Source organism: Perissodus microlepis, chromosome 12, assembly GCF_051167445.1.
Source record: "Perissodus microlepis isolate ML-2025 ecotype Zambia chromosome 12, ASM5116744v1, whole genome shotgun sequence".
In the NCBI taxonomy this organism is placed as follows: Eukaryota; Metazoa; Chordata; class Actinopteri; order Cichliformes; family Cichlidae; genus Perissodus; species Perissodus microlepis.
The window spans coordinates 20,148,060-20,166,084 of NC_140472.1; the positions used below are offsets into that span (position 1 = coordinate 20,148,060).

At 38.4% G+C, this 18,025-nt stretch overlaps 1 protein-coding gene across 5 annotated transcripts in view; it reads left to right on the forward strand.

The window, feature by feature from the left end:
- The window catches only part of vps13a (vacuolar protein sorting 13 homolog A), a 44,526-nt gene that overhangs the window by 25,009 nt on the left and 1,492 nt on the right, over positions 1 to 18,025 (forward strand). The window contains exons 49-75 of one of the 5 annotated variants that reach the window (XM_084945209.1): positions 940 to 1,076; positions 1,256 to 1,550; positions 1,653 to 1,772; positions 2,216 to 2,362; positions 2,664 to 2,795; positions 2,964 to 3,097; positions 3,919 to 3,987; positions 6,228 to 6,360; positions 7,230 to 7,287; positions 7,603 to 7,774; positions 8,378 to 8,531; positions 8,713 to 8,859; positions 9,005 to 9,086; positions 9,187 to 9,256; positions 9,525 to 9,639; positions 9,748 to 9,861; positions 9,968 to 10,113; positions 10,243 to 10,324; positions 10,421 to 10,534; positions 10,693 to 10,768; positions 11,230 to 11,393; positions 11,583 to 11,628; positions 11,808 to 11,931; positions 12,078 to 12,192; positions 16,587 to 16,672; positions 17,651 to 17,774; positions 17,894 to 17,968. In XM_084945209.1, the coding sequence (XP_084801335.1) occupies positions 940 to 1,076; positions 1,256 to 1,550; positions 1,653 to 1,772; positions 2,216 to 2,362; positions 2,664 to 2,795; positions 2,964 to 3,097; positions 3,919 to 3,987; positions 6,228 to 6,360; positions 7,230 to 7,287; positions 7,603 to 7,774; positions 8,378 to 8,531; positions 8,713 to 8,859; positions 9,005 to 9,086; positions 9,187 to 9,256; positions 9,525 to 9,639; positions 9,748 to 9,861; positions 9,968 to 10,113; positions 10,243 to 10,324; positions 10,421 to 10,534; positions 10,693 to 10,768; positions 11,230 to 11,393; positions 11,583 to 11,628; positions 11,808 to 11,931; positions 12,078 to 12,192; positions 16,587 to 16,672; positions 17,651 to 17,774; positions 17,894 to 17,968 (3,231 nt within the window). The other 4 variants (XM_084945210.1, XM_084945211.1, XM_084945212.1 and 1 more) reach the window with 4 other exon arrangements.

The following is an 18,025-nucleotide window of genomic DNA, read 5'->3' on the forward strand; positions in this document are numbered from 1 at the left end:
TATTCATCTCATGTAAACAATAACGTCGCGCACAGCGTGACGTGAATAAAGGCACATACCTTTGACGTTGCCTGACGAACTCTGTATTCCTCGTCCACACGTAAACACAAAAAAGGAGCCTTAAAAAAATCTCAGTTTTCGGTGATTCGAAACGCCGTTTACGTGTGGACGAAACAGCTGCGTTTTCAAAAATACCCGTGTAGGTGTGGACGTAGCATAACAGAGTAAGTAGTTTATTTTATTACTACCTGTAATCTATTGCAGATTACTTGTATTTGCTTAATTGTTTACTAAATGTTTGAGGTGTGAAATAAACCGCAATGAAGCAAAATATGGGTGTGTGTGGTTGGAGGATGTGTTTGTGCGCGTGCGTGCGCGAACATTTTTCTTGTAAAACAAAGGGGGGCCTAGCAAAAAAAGTTTGGGAACCACTGCATTAAGGCAAGATACAACAGCAAATATCTAGTGTGTATTTAACACCTCATTTGTAGACTTCTGTAACATTAAGCTGCAGAAGACTAGTTATATATGACATTTTCAGCTTCCTACATGGTAATTTGAAGTAAATATATTCATTCCATTAATCCAAAATAGGAAAAAATCTGTTGACTCTATGCAGCAAAAAAACCCCAAAAAACAAGCAGTAGTTAATAAACCTAGTTTTGTCCAATGCTGGCATTTCTGTTTAGTAATTTTAACTGAAAGATAAGAAAATTCACTCACATTTAGATATTTAAAATGTCTTATTTTATACTTGAAAAAAAATATAGCAAAAATGTGTAATATGGAACTCTGTTATCTTAATTTAAGTAACTGGGGACTTTTTTTTTTTTTTCAACCATTGTATTTTCTTTACAAGTTGGCATGAACTGAAAGCAGCAAGGTAGAAGTTTCAAATGCAGAGACACCTTTTGTTTTCTTCACCCTGTTGCTCAACAGAACAGTGGAATCTCTGCACCTGAGGCTACTTTGGACCCTGGTCACTCTGCTCAGCTTCACACTGCAGTCATCAACCAGTCAAGTCTTGATCTTCGCTTGATTGAGTACTTGGCTCAGGATTGGTCTTCTGTATATAGGTGTGACTTAATCTCTTTTTTTTTTGTTATTGACACATTCTCTGTATTTATTGTATGTTGATCTTAAATAACATGACAAAAAAATGTTGATGCATAGTTATATTTATAAGAGAGACGTGCAGTCTCCATTAAATTGTTTCACATTTCTGATACAAACAAACAATTATTGTCTTGTACAGACTCAACAGTGATCAGGAAGAGATCACCTTCATTGTGTTCAAGTCTCTAAGAGAGGATGCAGACGAAGATGGAGATGCAGTGGAAAGGAAAAGGGCTGAGCTGGATATAGCGGTTCATGTTAAATATGATCTGGGGCAGATGGTGGTTGCTATCCATTCACCGTACTGGATGATAAATAAGACGGGCAGGTTGTTGCAGTACAAGGCTGATGACATTCACCGCAAACATCCCATGGACTACAAGATGCCGTTGCTCTTTTCATTCAAGCCTCGGTACTTCTTGCGAAACAATAAGGTATTTATTTTAAGTCAGTCTTACTGAAAGCTCTTTAAAAGAAACATGTTTGATTATTGTTCACAGTGGTCCCAGTGGTTCAGTACATTTATTCGATTAAAGTATTTCCTCCCCCAGGTTCGTCTTATGATCTCAGAAAGTGAACTATCTGATGAATTCTCTCTGGACACAGTTGGGAGCCACGGGGATGTGAAATGCAAAGGCAGATTCAAAGATTATTTGGTAAGATTTGAAATTTTATCTCTTTATATAAAAATGTCAAAAAAATATGTAAAGGAAGAGGTTGGCGAAGAAAAAGTGGGATAGTCAGGGATTGGCTCTGAGCCGCTTCTTGTTTGCACTGGAGATGGACAGGTTGACAGATGAGGTCAGGCAGGAGTTGGCGTGGACTGTGATGTTTGCAGATGGCATTTTGATCTACAATGAGAGTAGGGAAGAGGTGGAAGCATGCTATGGAGAGAAGAGGAATGATAGTCAGTGGGAGAAAGACAAAATACATTTGTGTGGATGAGAGGAAGACAGGTGGAATGGTGAAAATGTTGAGAGTGAAAGTAGATGAGGGATAGGGTGAGATGGAGGCAGAGGATCCAAAGAGGCAGGTGTATTGGATATGTACTTTTTTGTATTCATGTAATATTTCTGTCTTATTCTCTGTCTTATTTCAGGTCGGTGTGAAGATCGATGCAAGCAGTTTCAGTCTGACCCGCATTGTGACCTTTGTGCCCTTCTACATGCTGGTCAACAGAACTAAGCACAGTGTGTTCATATGCGAAGACGGGCAAGAAACTTGGACTGAGGCAAAACCAGAACAGGTCAGAGCCTGTTCAGATTTTTCTCTTTTTGAACAATGCAGGTTGAGGTCTTGGTTTTGGTTTGAGTATATCATAGACACAAGATCCTGGGTATTCTTACATTTAACTTTATAAATAGATGTGATGTAACAACTGAACATGTGTGCTGATTGATTTCTATAAATTTAATGTGACTAAAGGTTTCTTGTGCATAAAAATGCTTTATTTAAAGATAATTTCTTGATAAAGTTTTAAAATGTATTTACCTACTGATAATCTGACAAGAAGCATTTATCGTATTGTTTTTTTCTCCCACATTTAGTCAGCCATCCCTTTCTGGCCTGAGAGTGACACTAAGAAGCTTAAAATTAAAGTAGAAGCTTCCCTATCGCCTCCAGTGACTATCGACTTCAAACGACCAGAGAACTGCTTATTGCTACATCTGGACAACAAAGTAAGCAGAAATGCACATAGTTAATAATATTTGTGTGTGCATATAAGTTTGTTTTTGTTTGTTTGTTTGTTTTTTTACATAATGTGTAATTGAGGTGATTAACATGATTTTCAGACACATGCCTTTTGTATTACGGCTTTCAGACTGTTGCTTGTTTCTTTTGTGTAGGCAGGTGGGATTATAGTAGACATGAATCTGTCAGAACACTCGGCCACTATTCAATTTTCTGACTACCATGATGGCGCAGCCCCTTTCCTCATCATCAACCACACTAAAAATCAGACTCTTCAGTTCCATCAGAGGTGAGAAAACCGAGGGGCACAGTTAAAAGGACATATAGAAAATGTTTTAGGTTTGTTTTTTTTAGGTTTCACTAACAGCAATTGTTTGCAGAAAAGTTGGTGTTTTCCATGCAGACCATTTGCAACCATAACAGCTTACTAGTGAACAAAGCAATCACAACGTGGGTATTTGTTGAGCACTATCTTTGCAACTGATTTCACTCAGCTACAGCCAAAAACCTCCATCAACCATTTGCCAACCAGTTGTCCTTAGCAACTAGGGGTTGCCAGAGGGTTGCAAACTGGCCTCTAGGCCCATGTCACTGAGGTCTAAACTGTTTTTATGAAATTCTGTTTCCTTGGGACTTTCAGTGTTTAGTTAAAGTGTTTTTAAAAAAAAAAAAATTCTGTCATACTGTTTGTTAGCATTAGTGTAGATCTTTGGTGTTGTCTGTAACTGTGTTTTTGAAATACTTTCAAAATGCAAAATGTTTCTTTTCAGTTAGATTTTTTTGTGTGTGCCACATTCACCCTAATATTAGGTGCTCTATCCAGAAGTAGGATGTTTTTGTGGCGAATGTACTTCTAAAACCTTTTCTTAGTGTTTCTAGTTATTTCTGTCTCTTGTTTTTATCCATTTTATGAACAGCAGCCATTCATTTTACAGGTTTCGTCACGCAAAACATTTACATTTCCATGTTTTATTGACATATGTCTTTGCATATTTGTTGAGTAACAATATTGTTCTTCTGTTCCAGTTGCCTCAAACAGTTAAGTTAATAATAATTTCCTGTGATTATTTTTGCTGATAGCAGTTTGTTTGTGTGTTGTGGGTCATGCAGTGTCCGGACAGAATCCTCGTGGGTGGCTGACGAGATACTTGACCTCTCCTTCTCAGTGGAGGAGGACAGGTAGAAAATATGAAAAAGGGAAACTCCTCTGACAAACTCTGAATTCAAAATAAAGATAGAAATGAGGAACAGGAATTACAAAAGAGAACCATCAGTGTAGTTACATTGTCATCACCAGAAAAAAGTTATTTCCTATAGGAAGTAATCAGTCTAGTAAACTTTGACAAAGGTAAAAGAAAAACTATTTAAACACACATTAGTACATTTGGTTATTTAAACTGCATTATGAGTAACGCATGGGTGGTTTCATATTAGCTCCCACAGGATCATCTAAGATTTGCCTAAAAAAATCCAGTGGAAAGAGTTTAGCAAAACTTCAAGTCTGTCATTAGTTAAAAAAAATAGAAGAAGGAGGCAGGGGTGTTTTTAGACATTTTTCTAACATCATTTTTTGAAGGCTAGATTTAAAATGCCATTGTCTAGAAAAATAATTGAGCTAGGTTCAGACTCATTATCTGGTACCGTGGCTCTTTGCATGTTGACTTTTAGGAGCGTAGCTCAGGTTAACATAGAATGATGAATACCTGATGTTCCAAAAATATTTAGCTGTCTGATCTCTGGCAGCAGATTTCGAGACCTATAGAAACCACAGTTTTGTAGGTGTGGGACTTCAAATTTCTTTATAGCTTCTCTTATACATTTCACATAATGTTCTTTAAAACCAAACCCAAATCAGGTGAATGGGTTCACAGATCCTAGAGCTTAAATGTGGGGAGAATAACAAACACATTTGGATGCCATGTACCAAATCACCAAAGTGTATTTTTCACCTCAAATTTGTTCAGGGAAATCTGAGATGATCAGGTAGTAGCTTTTAAATTTGATGTTTTTAAGATGGAATGACCCAAATTATCTTGAAATAGCAAGTAAAACAGTGGGTATATAAAAAAATGAAAGAGGGAATGTGGGCGAAGCCAAGAGGAAGGATCAAGTATATCACGAAGATGTCTCCAAACATTAACCAGAGTTAACCAAATATGCAAACGATGCAGCAGCTAATCATGGTTTGTTCTCGATGTTACATTAATGGTTCATTTGAGTGCAGAGTGTGGTCAGATGGACAAGTGTAGATAAACCGAAGTATAAAAAAGATCCTTTGAGCTCTGATTCTAGTTTGCCTCTGTACTCTGCTCCCTTAACCAAAGTTATATTAGTTGTATTTAGTAATCACTGTACTTTCAATATTTCCTTTTAGTGTATATCATGGCCTACTTCTGCCATAATCAAACTCTGTTTTTTAAGTACAGTGGAACCCCGACTTACGAAATTAATTCGTTCCCAAGGGTCTTTCGTAAGTCAAAAATTTTCGTAAGTCGAAGCACCCATTGCGCCTTTTGAGTGAGGCGATGCTGAACGATAGGCTATAGGCTAATTGCTAACTAGAACAACAATACGTCGTTCAAGTGGAACAGTGAAGCGCAAGTACGGAAGCCAAGGGGTTGTCACATGATTCAGAAGGCATTGTGGGCACTGTAGGCTCAGCCAATCAGAGCCAGCGGATTTCGTTACTCGGGCATTTTGCCGTAACACGGGCAGAAATATTGCCGTTCAGTGCCTTCGTAACTTGAATTTTTCGTGAAACGGGGTATTCGTAAGTCGGGGTTCCACTGTACATAACATAATGCCACTGACTGTGTCACAGTTTCAGTTTTCTATTTATAAAAGACCTACACCATTACCCACTTATTTTTTTTACTGATCTACCTGAAATTTACACAGATCTAAAGGAGCAGAATACAAATCTTAAGCCATTTACTCAGTGTTGCTTTCATCTATGTTATGATCTTATAGAAAAATGTGAATGCTGCTCACTGGATGGGATTCCTCCAAAGGAATCACACCACCTGCTTCTTCCTGTAGTGCTGTCGACTAGTGCTTTTTATACCCTTTTGTAGATTCCAGCTTCGCCACTTCTTCCTTCAGTCTTCATTTTATTATCCATTGAATATTTGTTTCAGAATCCTCACTAATATGTGAACGTGCATATTTGAGCCTTTTATTTCCAGGAATTTGGGGACCTCTGGGTGACATATTTCTGTCTTTTGATGAAAATTGCTGCTGCAGGCTGAGAGACAACTCAGAGAAAATGATTGCTGGCATGGTCCTTGATTGTGGTGGAGGGGCTCTGTTGTATTTTCACAGTCATTAATTGTTTTGCTTTGTTTCATTTTTGGTAGCTTTAACTCATGTTGCTGATACATACGGCATGTGTCTGTCTTGGTGGGTTTGTGTACATGCAGCTCTCAGAAAAAGGCGGAGCATGAGGAGCTGGAGGCTGGGAAAGCTGTGTACTACACCTGGACTGAGCCCACTGGGTCACGAGCGCTCTCCTGGAAATGCAGCACTTACTCTGGGACACTAAAGAGTGAAGAGGTACTGCGCAAGTCAGAATAATAACTGTCTGAATAATAATGTTTATCAGTAATCCTTTTTTTCCCCAAAAACAAATATCTTACGTTTCCCAAATAAAATCAGTTTCTGCTGAAAGTTGTTTTTTTTTTTTAAAAAAGCAGTATTTGCTGTCTTAGGTATAAATTTGATTAGGCTGGCTTTACTTAAAGATTTGCATATTAAAAGTCAATCATAGGTTCATTCATAAATGATATCCTGAGGGGGGAAAAAGGCTGTACTGCTCGCGAAAGCAGGTAATTATAATGAGCTCACTGAATGTGAACCTGCTGGTTTTTAGATACCCTGTGACTGCTGAGACTTTTTGCACCTATGCCTGTACTTCACACCTTACAGTAACCTGTGAATATATATAGATAATATATATAATCTAGATAAGTTACTACGTCATTGACGTTCCAATTTTAAGTGTGAGGTCTTTAAAGTAGTATCACCTTTGCAAATTCATTGTTAATAACTGTAAATATGTTGTTGGTGGTGATGAATCGTTCATAAATTTGATTACCTTTAGTTTAACACTGTATAGATACAGATCATGTAAATCTGGATCATCCATCTTCTTCTGCTTTATCCGGGACCGGGTCCTGGGGGCAGCAGCCTAAGTAGAGAAGCCCAGACCTCCCTCTTCCCAGCCACCTCCTCCAGCTTATCCAGGGGAACACCAAGGCGTTCCCAGGCCAGCCGAGAGATATAATCTCTCCAGCGTGTCCTGGGTCTGCCCCGGGGCCTCCTCCCGGTGGGACATGCCCGGAACACCTCAGCTGGCTCCTTTCAGTGGATCAGTATCTAAATAAAGATTAAAGATACTGAAGTTTATACGCTTTGTCTTTTAGGACCTGCGAGAGGATGTAAACAAGGAGGGCAAACTTTTTGTGATTTCCTTTTATGAAGGTAAAGTTGAATGATCTTAAAATGCTCAGCTGTTTTGTGCAGTTGAATAAACTGAAATGATGTTTATAGTTTCCACAGTTTATTGCCAGTGCTTAATTGTTGCCATATTATAGTAATATAATCTCTAGAACTGTTAAAAAAAAAAAAAGTATTAAAAAAACAAACACAGTTTTCTGGCAGGATGTTGGAGTTACGAACTGCAAGTCTGACTCATTTCTAAGGTTTTTTATTCATTTTGTAATGATAATGAACAACAACTTTCCTTTGGGTTACAAAAGAAATGTGTGTTGTTTTTATTCATTTATCTGTTCTAAGGTCTCCAGCGTGTTGTGCTGTTCACTGAGGAGCGACGGGTCTTCAAGATGCTCTGTGACAATGAGAAGGTGCAGGTTGCTCAACAGGAAATCGTCCTGGCACTACGGCATGTGGGCCTATCGCTGGTGAACAACAGCACCAGCCAAGAGGTTGCCTTCATTGGGATCACAAGGTGCTGCGTTTTTGTGTTTGCTTAATAAATAGTAAATTAAAGTAAACTCTAATTTGCAGGTGCCATGTAGCCCATCTGTTTCAAGCCTTGACGTGTTCTGCACTCAGAAATGTTCATCTGCAGATCTTGGTTAAATCAAGTGCTTATTGGAGTTATTGCTGCCTTTTTATGAGGTGGAAGGAGTCGGTCATTCTGCTCTTGCCTCTGGGATTAACAAGACATTTTATATTTTCAGTTGTTTTTTGTTTTGTTTGTTTTTTCAAGACCATTCTCTGAAAAACCTAGAGATGGTTTCGTGGGAAAGTCCAAGTAGATCAGCAGTGTGGCACCATCTGACAACAATAATCACTTAAATCCTGTTTTTTTATTTTTATTTTGATGCTAGATGTGAAATGCAGCAGGTCATCATGACCATGTCTACACTCCTAAAAAATTTTTTTTTTAAAAAGCGCCTTTTGATGTACACATTAGATAGCTGGTTTAACGAGCAGTTCAACAGGTGTACCTAACAAAGTGACCAATGAGTGTATAAATTTTATCTATAAATTATGTTTTCTTGCTTAACTAATCTGAGACTTTCATTTCTTTCCTCTTTTATTTAAGCTCTGATGTTGTGTGGGAATTCAAACCTAAGAAGAAGAGTCGATGGAAGCCTCTGACCATTAAAGAAGCTGAAGTTATGGAGGACAAGTTCAAAGACTACCTGGAATCTGGGGCCGTAGACAAGGCAATTTTCGATCTGGAAAACGGCTTTCAGGTTAAATATTGCAATTATTTTTATTCTGTCATATGAAAATGGTGGATTAAAGCAAATGAAAATAGTTGGTTTTAGATTATCCACATAGCATGTAAACTCGTTCATAAAACTGAATTTAAAATTGCACATGATAATGGGATAATTATCATTACTGTTGAATTTTTTTGTCATCGTCTCCCAGGTGTGCTTTAATCCCACTGGCCAGGACATGCAGATAATGAAGCCATGTGATGCTCCTCTTAGGAGGCACTTCCTGCCGGGTGTGAAGGTGGAGTACAGCATTTCACCACGACAGAGCGCCTATCGTATCCAAGTTCACCGGATACAGGTGAAAAAATTTATTCAATTTACAATAATTATTGAAAAAGAAGATTAAGCAAGTTAGCTAAAGGCTTTTCTTAATTGCATTTTCGTAGCTGTGTAGCTCTGTTTGGTCTGTGCACTAAACAGACCTGCATCCTTTCCTTCTACAGATCCAGAATCAGCTTCCTGGGGCCATCTTCCCTTACGTTTTTTACCCCGTGAAACTGCCAAAGTCTGTCGCCATGGAGACAGGTCTGTTAATGCAGGTTTTTTGTTATCTGTTTATTTACAATAATAGACTATTTTAGCTCTTTCGTCTTTATTACCATACTCTGTACATTTTTTTCCACAGAACCCAAACCTCTAACTGATATCAGCATTGTTACCCGAGCAGCGGGGCACTCTGATATCTCACGCATCAAGTAATTGTTTTTCTTTTCTTTTCTCACTTTCTCCTCAAATTATGTTTTTCTAGCTGATATTCATTGTTATTGTATATGGAGGGCAGGATCATAATCTACCTGGTAGATTATGATCTACCAGACAAATAAATATATTATTTGTCCTTTTTAAGACCAATAATATATTTGGGTGAGCTGAAATCTTACAATTCTCTGTTAACCGAAAGTTTAACTCCTGAAATTTGCTCTCATTTGTACTCGTCTAAGTCCTGATTTCTGTTCGCCTCAGGTACTTTATGGTTTTAATTCAGGAGATGGATCTAAAACTTGATCTGGGCTTCCTGTACGCCATCCTGGACCTGTTCTCCCCAGAGAACGACAGCATCACGAGCGCAGAACAGGAGGTCGGCTACACGCATTGACACACACAACGTTACCTTTCTGTTCAGATTACGTTATAATTATAATTCAGTTAACTCAACAGCTGTTGTGCCTTTCCCCTGATGCTCCAGGTGGAACTGTTTGAAAAGGACATAACGAACATAAAGACAGAACTGAACCATGTCTCTGCTGCTGACAAATCTCCCATCAGCCTCTACGAGTACTTCCACATTTCCCCCATTAAGGTGTGTGCGAATGCAGTTTCTGTCAAACAAATAGTGTCTGAACTGATCTCTGCGATTTCTCTGTTGCCATAGTAACGCCTGCTGATGTTTTTGTGCTTTTTGTCAGCTGCACCTGAGTTTCTCTCTGAGCACAGGCGGAGAGGATGGCTTGAAGCAGAAGAGAGATTCGGAACTGATCCCTGTGCAGTCGCTAAATCTGTTGCTAAAGAGTATCGGCGCGACGCTCACTGATGTGCAGGATGTTGTCTTCAAGTACGAATACAGAAAAAGGCTCAAATAGACAGCATGCATGTGCCATCCATTAGCATTAAATTACTTCCATGTGACTTGTTCTTGGTGATTCCAACCCTGCTTCTTGGCTGAATGTGACATTTATTTCAGGCTGGCCTTTTTTGAATTGACCTACCAGTTCTACACCACTCAGCAGCTCCAGTGGGAGGTCCTCAGACATTATTCTAAGCAGGTAATACATACAAGCACAATGAAACCAGACAAGTGGCAATTTGTCTTGTCTTCTTTTGTTGTGATATTTTGATTTTCCACCTATGTGTATCTCAAGGCTATTAAGCAGATGTATGTGCTGGTGCTGGGCCTCGATGTTCTTGGAAACCCATTTGGACTGATCAGAGGATTGTCAGAAGGGGTGGAGGCTTTCTTTTATGAGCCCTATCAGGTAATGATATCCAATAAAATTATTGACAAGTTCAACTGTGTCTTTTAGCTTTGAAGTGCGTTATAAAACCTGTTGAATAGTTACGTTGTGTAATTTAGAAAATATGGCCACATTGGATTCAGGTTAACATTCACAATAACTGCTCTTTTGTTTTTTAGGGAGCCATCCAGGGCCCTGAGGAGTTTGTTGAAGGAATGGCTCTTGGGGTTAAGGCGCTGGTGGGAGGAGCTGTAGGTAAGCATGCAAATGTCCAACAAAAAACGTACTAAACCTCGGAGAATTATTGCTCATCACCACATGAAAAAAATAAATAAAAAGAAATGAAGGTCGTTAAAGACTTTTGTACAGCCCTGCACGCTGTCCTCACTTTATCTGCTGTCATTATACATGTTGATTGACTGGGATGGGTTCATGGCTGCTATATAGGGCTGTAATTTGAACAGTGTAATAACTGAGCATTTGTCGTTTTACTGCATGTGTTTTTAATATAGTGTTATATCTGTTAAATTTCAGCATTATATTGCCTTTAACAGTGAACTGTGGCTGTTTCATTACACATCAGAGACTTTTTAGCACCATGTTGGAGCCCTAAAATTTCAGATTTTCACTGACACAATTGTGAATTGAATTTTGACATGAACATTTAAGATATATTAAAAAATAGTCTCAGGTAACGAATCATGTTTGCTGTTCAGGCGGTATTGCAGGTGCAGCCTCCAGGATAACAGGTGCCATGGCAAAGGGTGTCGCAGCGATCACAATGGATGAGGAGTACCAGCAGAAGAGACGAGAAGCTATGAACAAACAGCCCAGCGGTCTGAGAGAGGGGCTGACCAGGGGTGGAAAAGGACTGGTGTCTGTATGTAAAACTGTTTGGTTTTTTTGGTTTTAAGTTGCTCCTCTCTGTTTATCAGCAGGAAACACACAGTTGATGCAGGATGTAGGAACTAGTAAGACTAGCAACAACAACACTGCAAACTAGTCTGAAAGAAAATGCACGGCTGTAATGAGTCATTTATTCTGCAGCGTTATCTTCCTTTTCCTACAGGGATTTGTCAGTGGGATCACAGGGATCGTTACCAAACCTATTAAAGGTAAGATGAGTCTGACCACAAGTATAAACATGTTAGTCCAATAAAATAAGGGCATAAAATATTTAAAAGGAGATCAAAAAAATATGTGTTCTGTTGGTGTGTTTCCATTGAACACTTGACTCTGCATTTGGCCCTGAAGATCTTTGAACTCAAGCTGCAGTGTTTGTGTTATTATGCAGGGGCCCAGAAAGAGGGGGCAGCAGGCTTTTTTAAAGGTGTTGGAAAAGGTTTGGTTGGTGCAGTAGCTCGACCAACAGGAGGCATTATTGACATGGCCAGCAGTACTTTCCAAGGGATCAAGAGGTACAGTTATTTCTGTCTGTGCTATGTGATTGTGCACTTGCCGCATCAGTGTGTAATCAGATAGGTCCTGTTTGAATTTGTTTATGCCCTGAGTTGTGTGTAGGTGTGTGTTTCCAAATGCAGTTCTCTTCCTTGTCTCGATATAGGGCAGCAGAGACGTCACAAGATGTTCAGTCTCTACGTCCTCCTCGCTTCATCCACGAGGATGGTGTCATACGACCGTATAAGGAGCGGGAAGGCCTCGGCAGTCAGATGCTTCAGGTAAGACAAAAACCCTCTCCATCATCACCTTTTTACAGTCATTCCCAGTTTTTACAAAGATGGAAAACTCTGTTAACAATGTTGCATTCATGTCATTTAATTTTTAAAGTTGTTTTATCTTTACTGTGATGTGGTGTCATTATCTTTACATTTCAAACTTATTTGACTGATTTTCTTAGCTGTGTTGGATGCCCTAAATCAGGGGTCGGCAACCTGCGGCTCCGGAGTCGCATGCGGCTCTTTAGTCCTTATAGTGCGGCTCTGCGTGGTTTGGGAAAATAAATTAGAAGTTTTTAGCTGAAGTGTATTTTATTTATGTTAGTTCTTTTTTTAAACTTGTAGTTTTAAATTGGAAGATTATTGTAATATTGAAATATAAAAATAAAATTATATTCTATTATTTTTTCATCGCTTAAAATAAGCGTCACACTCGCGGAAGCCAGTATACCCGCCAAAACACCATTCATTTATCGAGACTTTCAACCGAGGCCAATTATGGATCTTCGGATCCACATTATGTCGGCAGCTCCACCGTGAATTATGTTAAAAATAAACACCGCTCACGCCTCACAGATGACAGCTTACAGTCCTGCGTAAAGATGAAAGTGACTTCGTACAGCCCCAATTTGCAGACGCTGTGCGCAGAGGTTCAGGAGCAGAAGTCCCATTGTAAACATATCACGGCATGAACATGCTTTTCAGCATCTCTTTATTGACCACTTTTCACACACGCTTGCTGTACGCATACAGCCGGCTGTAGCTTTTCAGCTCACAGCCCGACACATACCAACACAACAGCATAGAGAGCACAGATGTTAAGGCGGAGAGGCGTGATTGCGGGTGCCGCTCAGGTGCGTCCGCCTCCCCTGCAGTGGCGCTACAGACCACGCCCCACCACACACATTAACCAGGCAAAATACATATTTAGGCAGAATTTTGTAAATATCTATTTTTCATTTTTCAGCAGCATAGTGCTTTTTTCCAATTTTTAAAAGTCAGGTCAAGGCTTCAAAAGCCCAAAGGCGATATAAGGGTGGCGGCTCACAACAGTTTTTGTTTGCTACATGAATCATTTTAGTTCAGCTGGGTGTCTTTCCTTTTGTTATATTTCTTTAAGAGTTCAAAATGTGTTAATTACATAAATAAAATGTAATTTTCTCTGTGGCACTTCATGGATTTTATAAGCAACACACCTTAGTTGTTTATACAAAGCATAAAGGTAAAAAACAATATATACAGTGTTATCTTCATTTTAGATGTCAGAAAGTACTTGCGGCACCCAGTGTTTTCTTTTGCGTGGAAACCGGGTCCAAATGGCTCTTTGGGTCTTAAAGGTTGCTGACCCCTGCCCTAAATGGTTGCCTTTGTTGTTTGGGGAAATTTTACTACTCCTGTAGGAATAGGTTTGGCAGTCTCTGGACAAATTACATATTTGTTTAATTTTTGGAGTAAAAAGAAGTCAATACAATCCAATGGGTAAAAAATGAGCACCCCCTCATTCCCACTTGATTCACTTTTATGTCTTGAGTGAGTCATTCATCAGTGTTGTGAAAAACTCTTCTTCTGGCAGAGGATGCGATATTGATGCTAAGCAATACTTCATTAATGGTAGAAAGGTTTCAGCTACCGTGTTCCCAGTGTTCAGATGCCATTAAGAAATGAGAGGTCAATGCAAGACTGACAACCAGGAAAGCAATCAGAGAGAAATCTGTTCAACACGATGGTTAAGCTGCCAGACTGCAGAGTAGCTTACAAACTGAGGCTGGTCCATGTGCATCATTAATGCATATGAGGATGTCCATGCAAGTTTTCAGAAGGAACCTTTATCAGCAACTTTGTTACAAATGTGAACACTACGGATGGATAGAATTAAAAATGTCTCTTTTTTATATCACTAAGTTATGGTTAAAAGGAAACGGCATTGGTTAAATCTTGTAATCTGCAAGGAAGAATAAAAGGGTACAGGAAAGAAAAAGATTATATGTGCTGTATTTCACACCAGAAATCAACAGAATGTCTGTATATAATCCAAATATATCATGTTTGCCAAATTTTCACATTTCAGAGCAGCTTACATGTGTTTCAGGTCTGATATTTAACTAACCTTTTGTTGACGTTGTCTAGCTGTGAGTTGGATAGAGTGGGTTGAAGTTTCACATTGTGTTTAGTAGTAAAAATCCTAATTTCCCTAAAATTTACAGAAAGGTGATAAATTAAAGCAGCCTACAAGAGAGGCCAGATAACTTCAGCGGACAAATTGGTGCTTTTTTATAAAGATTCTGCAAAATTTAAAGCTAAAAAAAGGGTTTTAAATCTTGTCATATGATTCACATCATTGCCAGTCTGCTCCATGTTGACTGTCTCATCGTTGTGTTTCTAACTTCATCTTCAAGACTTTCTTCAGTTTGTCACCTTTCTGTCTCACCAGCTTAGGTTTGCGTGTGTGTAGTAATGTGTTAGTAACTGAGTTGTTCCTTCAGCTTAAATTAGGACCAGGACATATAGAGTAATAGTATATAAATCAGAGTAGGTTCTTCAGTTTTATGTTTATGCTTTTGTTAAAAAGCCTTCAACACATTGTTCCTGATTGTTCCCAAATGTTTCCTTGTGTCTTTGAGAGAAGAGGGAATGCTTATCACAGTCTAAGCTAGGAGGGATTCTGATCTGTTTAAACTGATAGTCTGGAAAATTTCATCTTTTTAGGTCCACCATAATTATCTTATCTGCTCAAATAATAATTAAGCTATTGCATTAGGGCTTTGTGATCTATCCAGTTTACAGCCATTTACATTTTTATAGATCCAAGAGCATTTAATGCTTGTTACTTTTTTCAGGTCAGATATAATATTTTAAAATTGTTTGTAAATGACTTCTATTGTGTGAAACTTTTGATGACTCACAAATGCGTGCTTCAGTTCACACACATACAAAGTAATTTGGCCTCGAGTAAAATTAGTTTCATTTACAGACACATTTTTTTTTTAAGTTCAGCTTCACAAATCTGATCATTTTCTCTTTTAAAAACTTTCTGTCCGTACAAATGTCTGAAACTACACAAAAAAAACCTTTCACTTACCTGCAAAGCCTTTAGTGCACTTTGCACTGTGTTCAAGTCCCACTGGAAAACTAGGACATCTCTACTTCCTGTGTGATTTCTTAGTTTACACTTGTAGATCATACCATACGCATCTGTAACACTTTTAAGACATATTACTCTCCATACTTTTAAAGTCTGAAACTGCAGATTTGAACACTGCTGATAGGTCACTCAGACTTTTCCTTGGCTCTCACCTTGAAGTCGCCTTATCAGCAGAAAGATTCGCACCTTCGGTCTGATCTAACCCTCCACACTTTTCTCCTGTCATGTCCGCAGAGGCAAGTGGCGTACAGTGAATGGCGTAGATCTGGCTCAGAGGATAAGGGAGATGAGTAAAAACAGCTAGCAGTGACAGAAGTGAAAGCTGTAGAGTTGGTGTTTTGTGTGTAGTCTGTGCTGGAGGGTTGTCCCAAAGTTTGGAGATCATGTTTGGTTAGATTAAAGTGAACCAAAGTAGGGACTTTCATTACTGGTGTCACTGGTTTAGAAGTTTTTATTTTTTTTAATATTTTGTTGTTAACTGTGTTTTTTTTTTTTGTTTTTTTTTCATCACCCTTTTTTTGTTTTGTTTTTTTCCCTGCTCCACAACAACAAACTAAAAATGATCTCCAGCCACCATTTTTCAGCCAAGTCCAACTTGGCTGTAAACCTCGTATCACATGACCATTAACCATTCATGATTAAGGTTGATGTATTTGTTTCCTGCTGGAGAAGGTTTGTGTGAAGGTCACACATGCTGACTCGTATGATCTAATCAGAAAACTAAAGTCTGAAAGTCTGTGTCCTCTTGTCCAAACTAAAACACAGTCCTAACACTTGTAAAGGTCTCTCAATTAAATATCCTGAAATGTCATCTGAGAGCTACATGTTAACAGTGCAATGTTTATGCATTTTTTTTTTAAAAAAGCCATTGTTGTGGACCAGGCATTTTCTCATTTATTTACTTATTAGTGTTCATCTTTAAGTCATCATAATCACACTTTTTTCCTTCATTGTTATGTGTTTTTTTTTTTGTCATTACCTGGAACCTTTCACTGATATTTTGTTCTTAATAAAGTCTTTGCATTTCAAACTTCCACCTGCCATCGTCTTTGTTTCATCCTGTCCTGCATCTGCATCCCACAACATGTTCCAGTCTCGTTACAGGGAAGCTATTGTGCAGATACTGATTCACTGTTTTTGCTGTGGTAGCTCATGCTTCCTTTACTTTTATATATAATTTTTGACAGACAGTGACGTATTTTTCAATGTTGTTGTTTGGACAATTATTTTTCTAGTCTCTTTCTTTTTTTTTTAGAAAATTGAGAATGGACGTTTTGCCAGCTACAGGTACTTTGCTCATGCTAAAGTCAATGAATCTGACTTCCTGATGATCACCAAGAGGTGAGTGGTTTTGTTTGGGGGGTTTTCTTTACCCTTTTTTGTTTGTTTTCTTCTGTTCAAGAAAGTGTTTTACTTGAGATAATGACCAAGAGCTGAGATATGGTTCAAATGATGCATAATTTTTTCTTTTCTAATCAGTTTGGATGCTAAAATTTATGTAAAATTTATATAGTATTTGCGTATTTCTACCAAGGCTTTCAGATCAACTGTGAAGAAAATTCTTTCCTTTGTTTTCATTCATTTGTTTTAATCTTCTGATGTACTTCTTGTACTTGACTCTCTATTAACAGCGTTACATTCAAATTCAATTGTAACTAATGTAAAGATTTGAGTTCATACTTCTGACATGCAGTACCTTCATTGCCCACCAGGGCGCTGCAGCCCACAGCTTAACACGGACTGTATAAAACTTGGATGTAGCTGGCATGGTGTTAGCTGTTGCTTTGTGGAGCCCCGTTTTGAATCCTGGAGATGAGCATTTCCACTGCTGCTGTCTTGGTTTAAAAAACAAAACAAAACAAAACACCCCCCCCCCCAAAAAAAAAAAAAAAAAAAACCAGCAAAAAATCCCGCCCAAAATATGGATGTAACGAGATAGTAAGCTGTATAACTGACTGTGAAGTCATTTTGAAGATTTATTCAAAAATCCATTTTTTTTTTAAATTCAGTTAAACCAAAATGAATGATTGACCCACAAACTGAGCTGGAAAAAGTTTACAGTCGAGACAGGAAGCTGTTTTCACAAAGATAGGACCAAAAGTCTTTTTACAACCACAGCTATCGCCATCTGGTGGCATTCAGATTAAGGTTTAAGGCACTCGCATGTTGGCTTCAGCTTATGTCTTTTTACTTTTTTTAATGCCTATTACTGGAAATCATTGTTTTGGGGATAAAGAAACTGAAATATAAAGTTTAAATTTTTCTTTGTTCTTCCACAAGATATTCATTCCTTTAACACACTCATCTTTTTTTTCCCAGGGGAATATTTTTTGTGACCAAAGGCACTTTTGGTCAGCTGACCTGTGAGTGGCAGTATCTGTTTGAAGAGTTCACCAAGGATCCAACCATTATAGAGGACCGCCGACTTCGCATTGAGGCCAAGGTAAAAACAAACAAACAAAAAAGCTGTTACCTTTATTTACTACCCAAATTTTTCTTTATTATTATTATTATTATTATTATTATTATCACTTCTGCACTGAACCTCGCCTTCCACTGCAGGAGAGAGTGAAGTCAGTCTTTCATGCCAAAGAGTTTGGGAAGATAATAAACTTCAAAACTCCAGAGATAGCCAAAGTAAGTTTGCAATTTGGACTCAAGCTGATATTTCCTTGCAGTCGGGATACACGACTA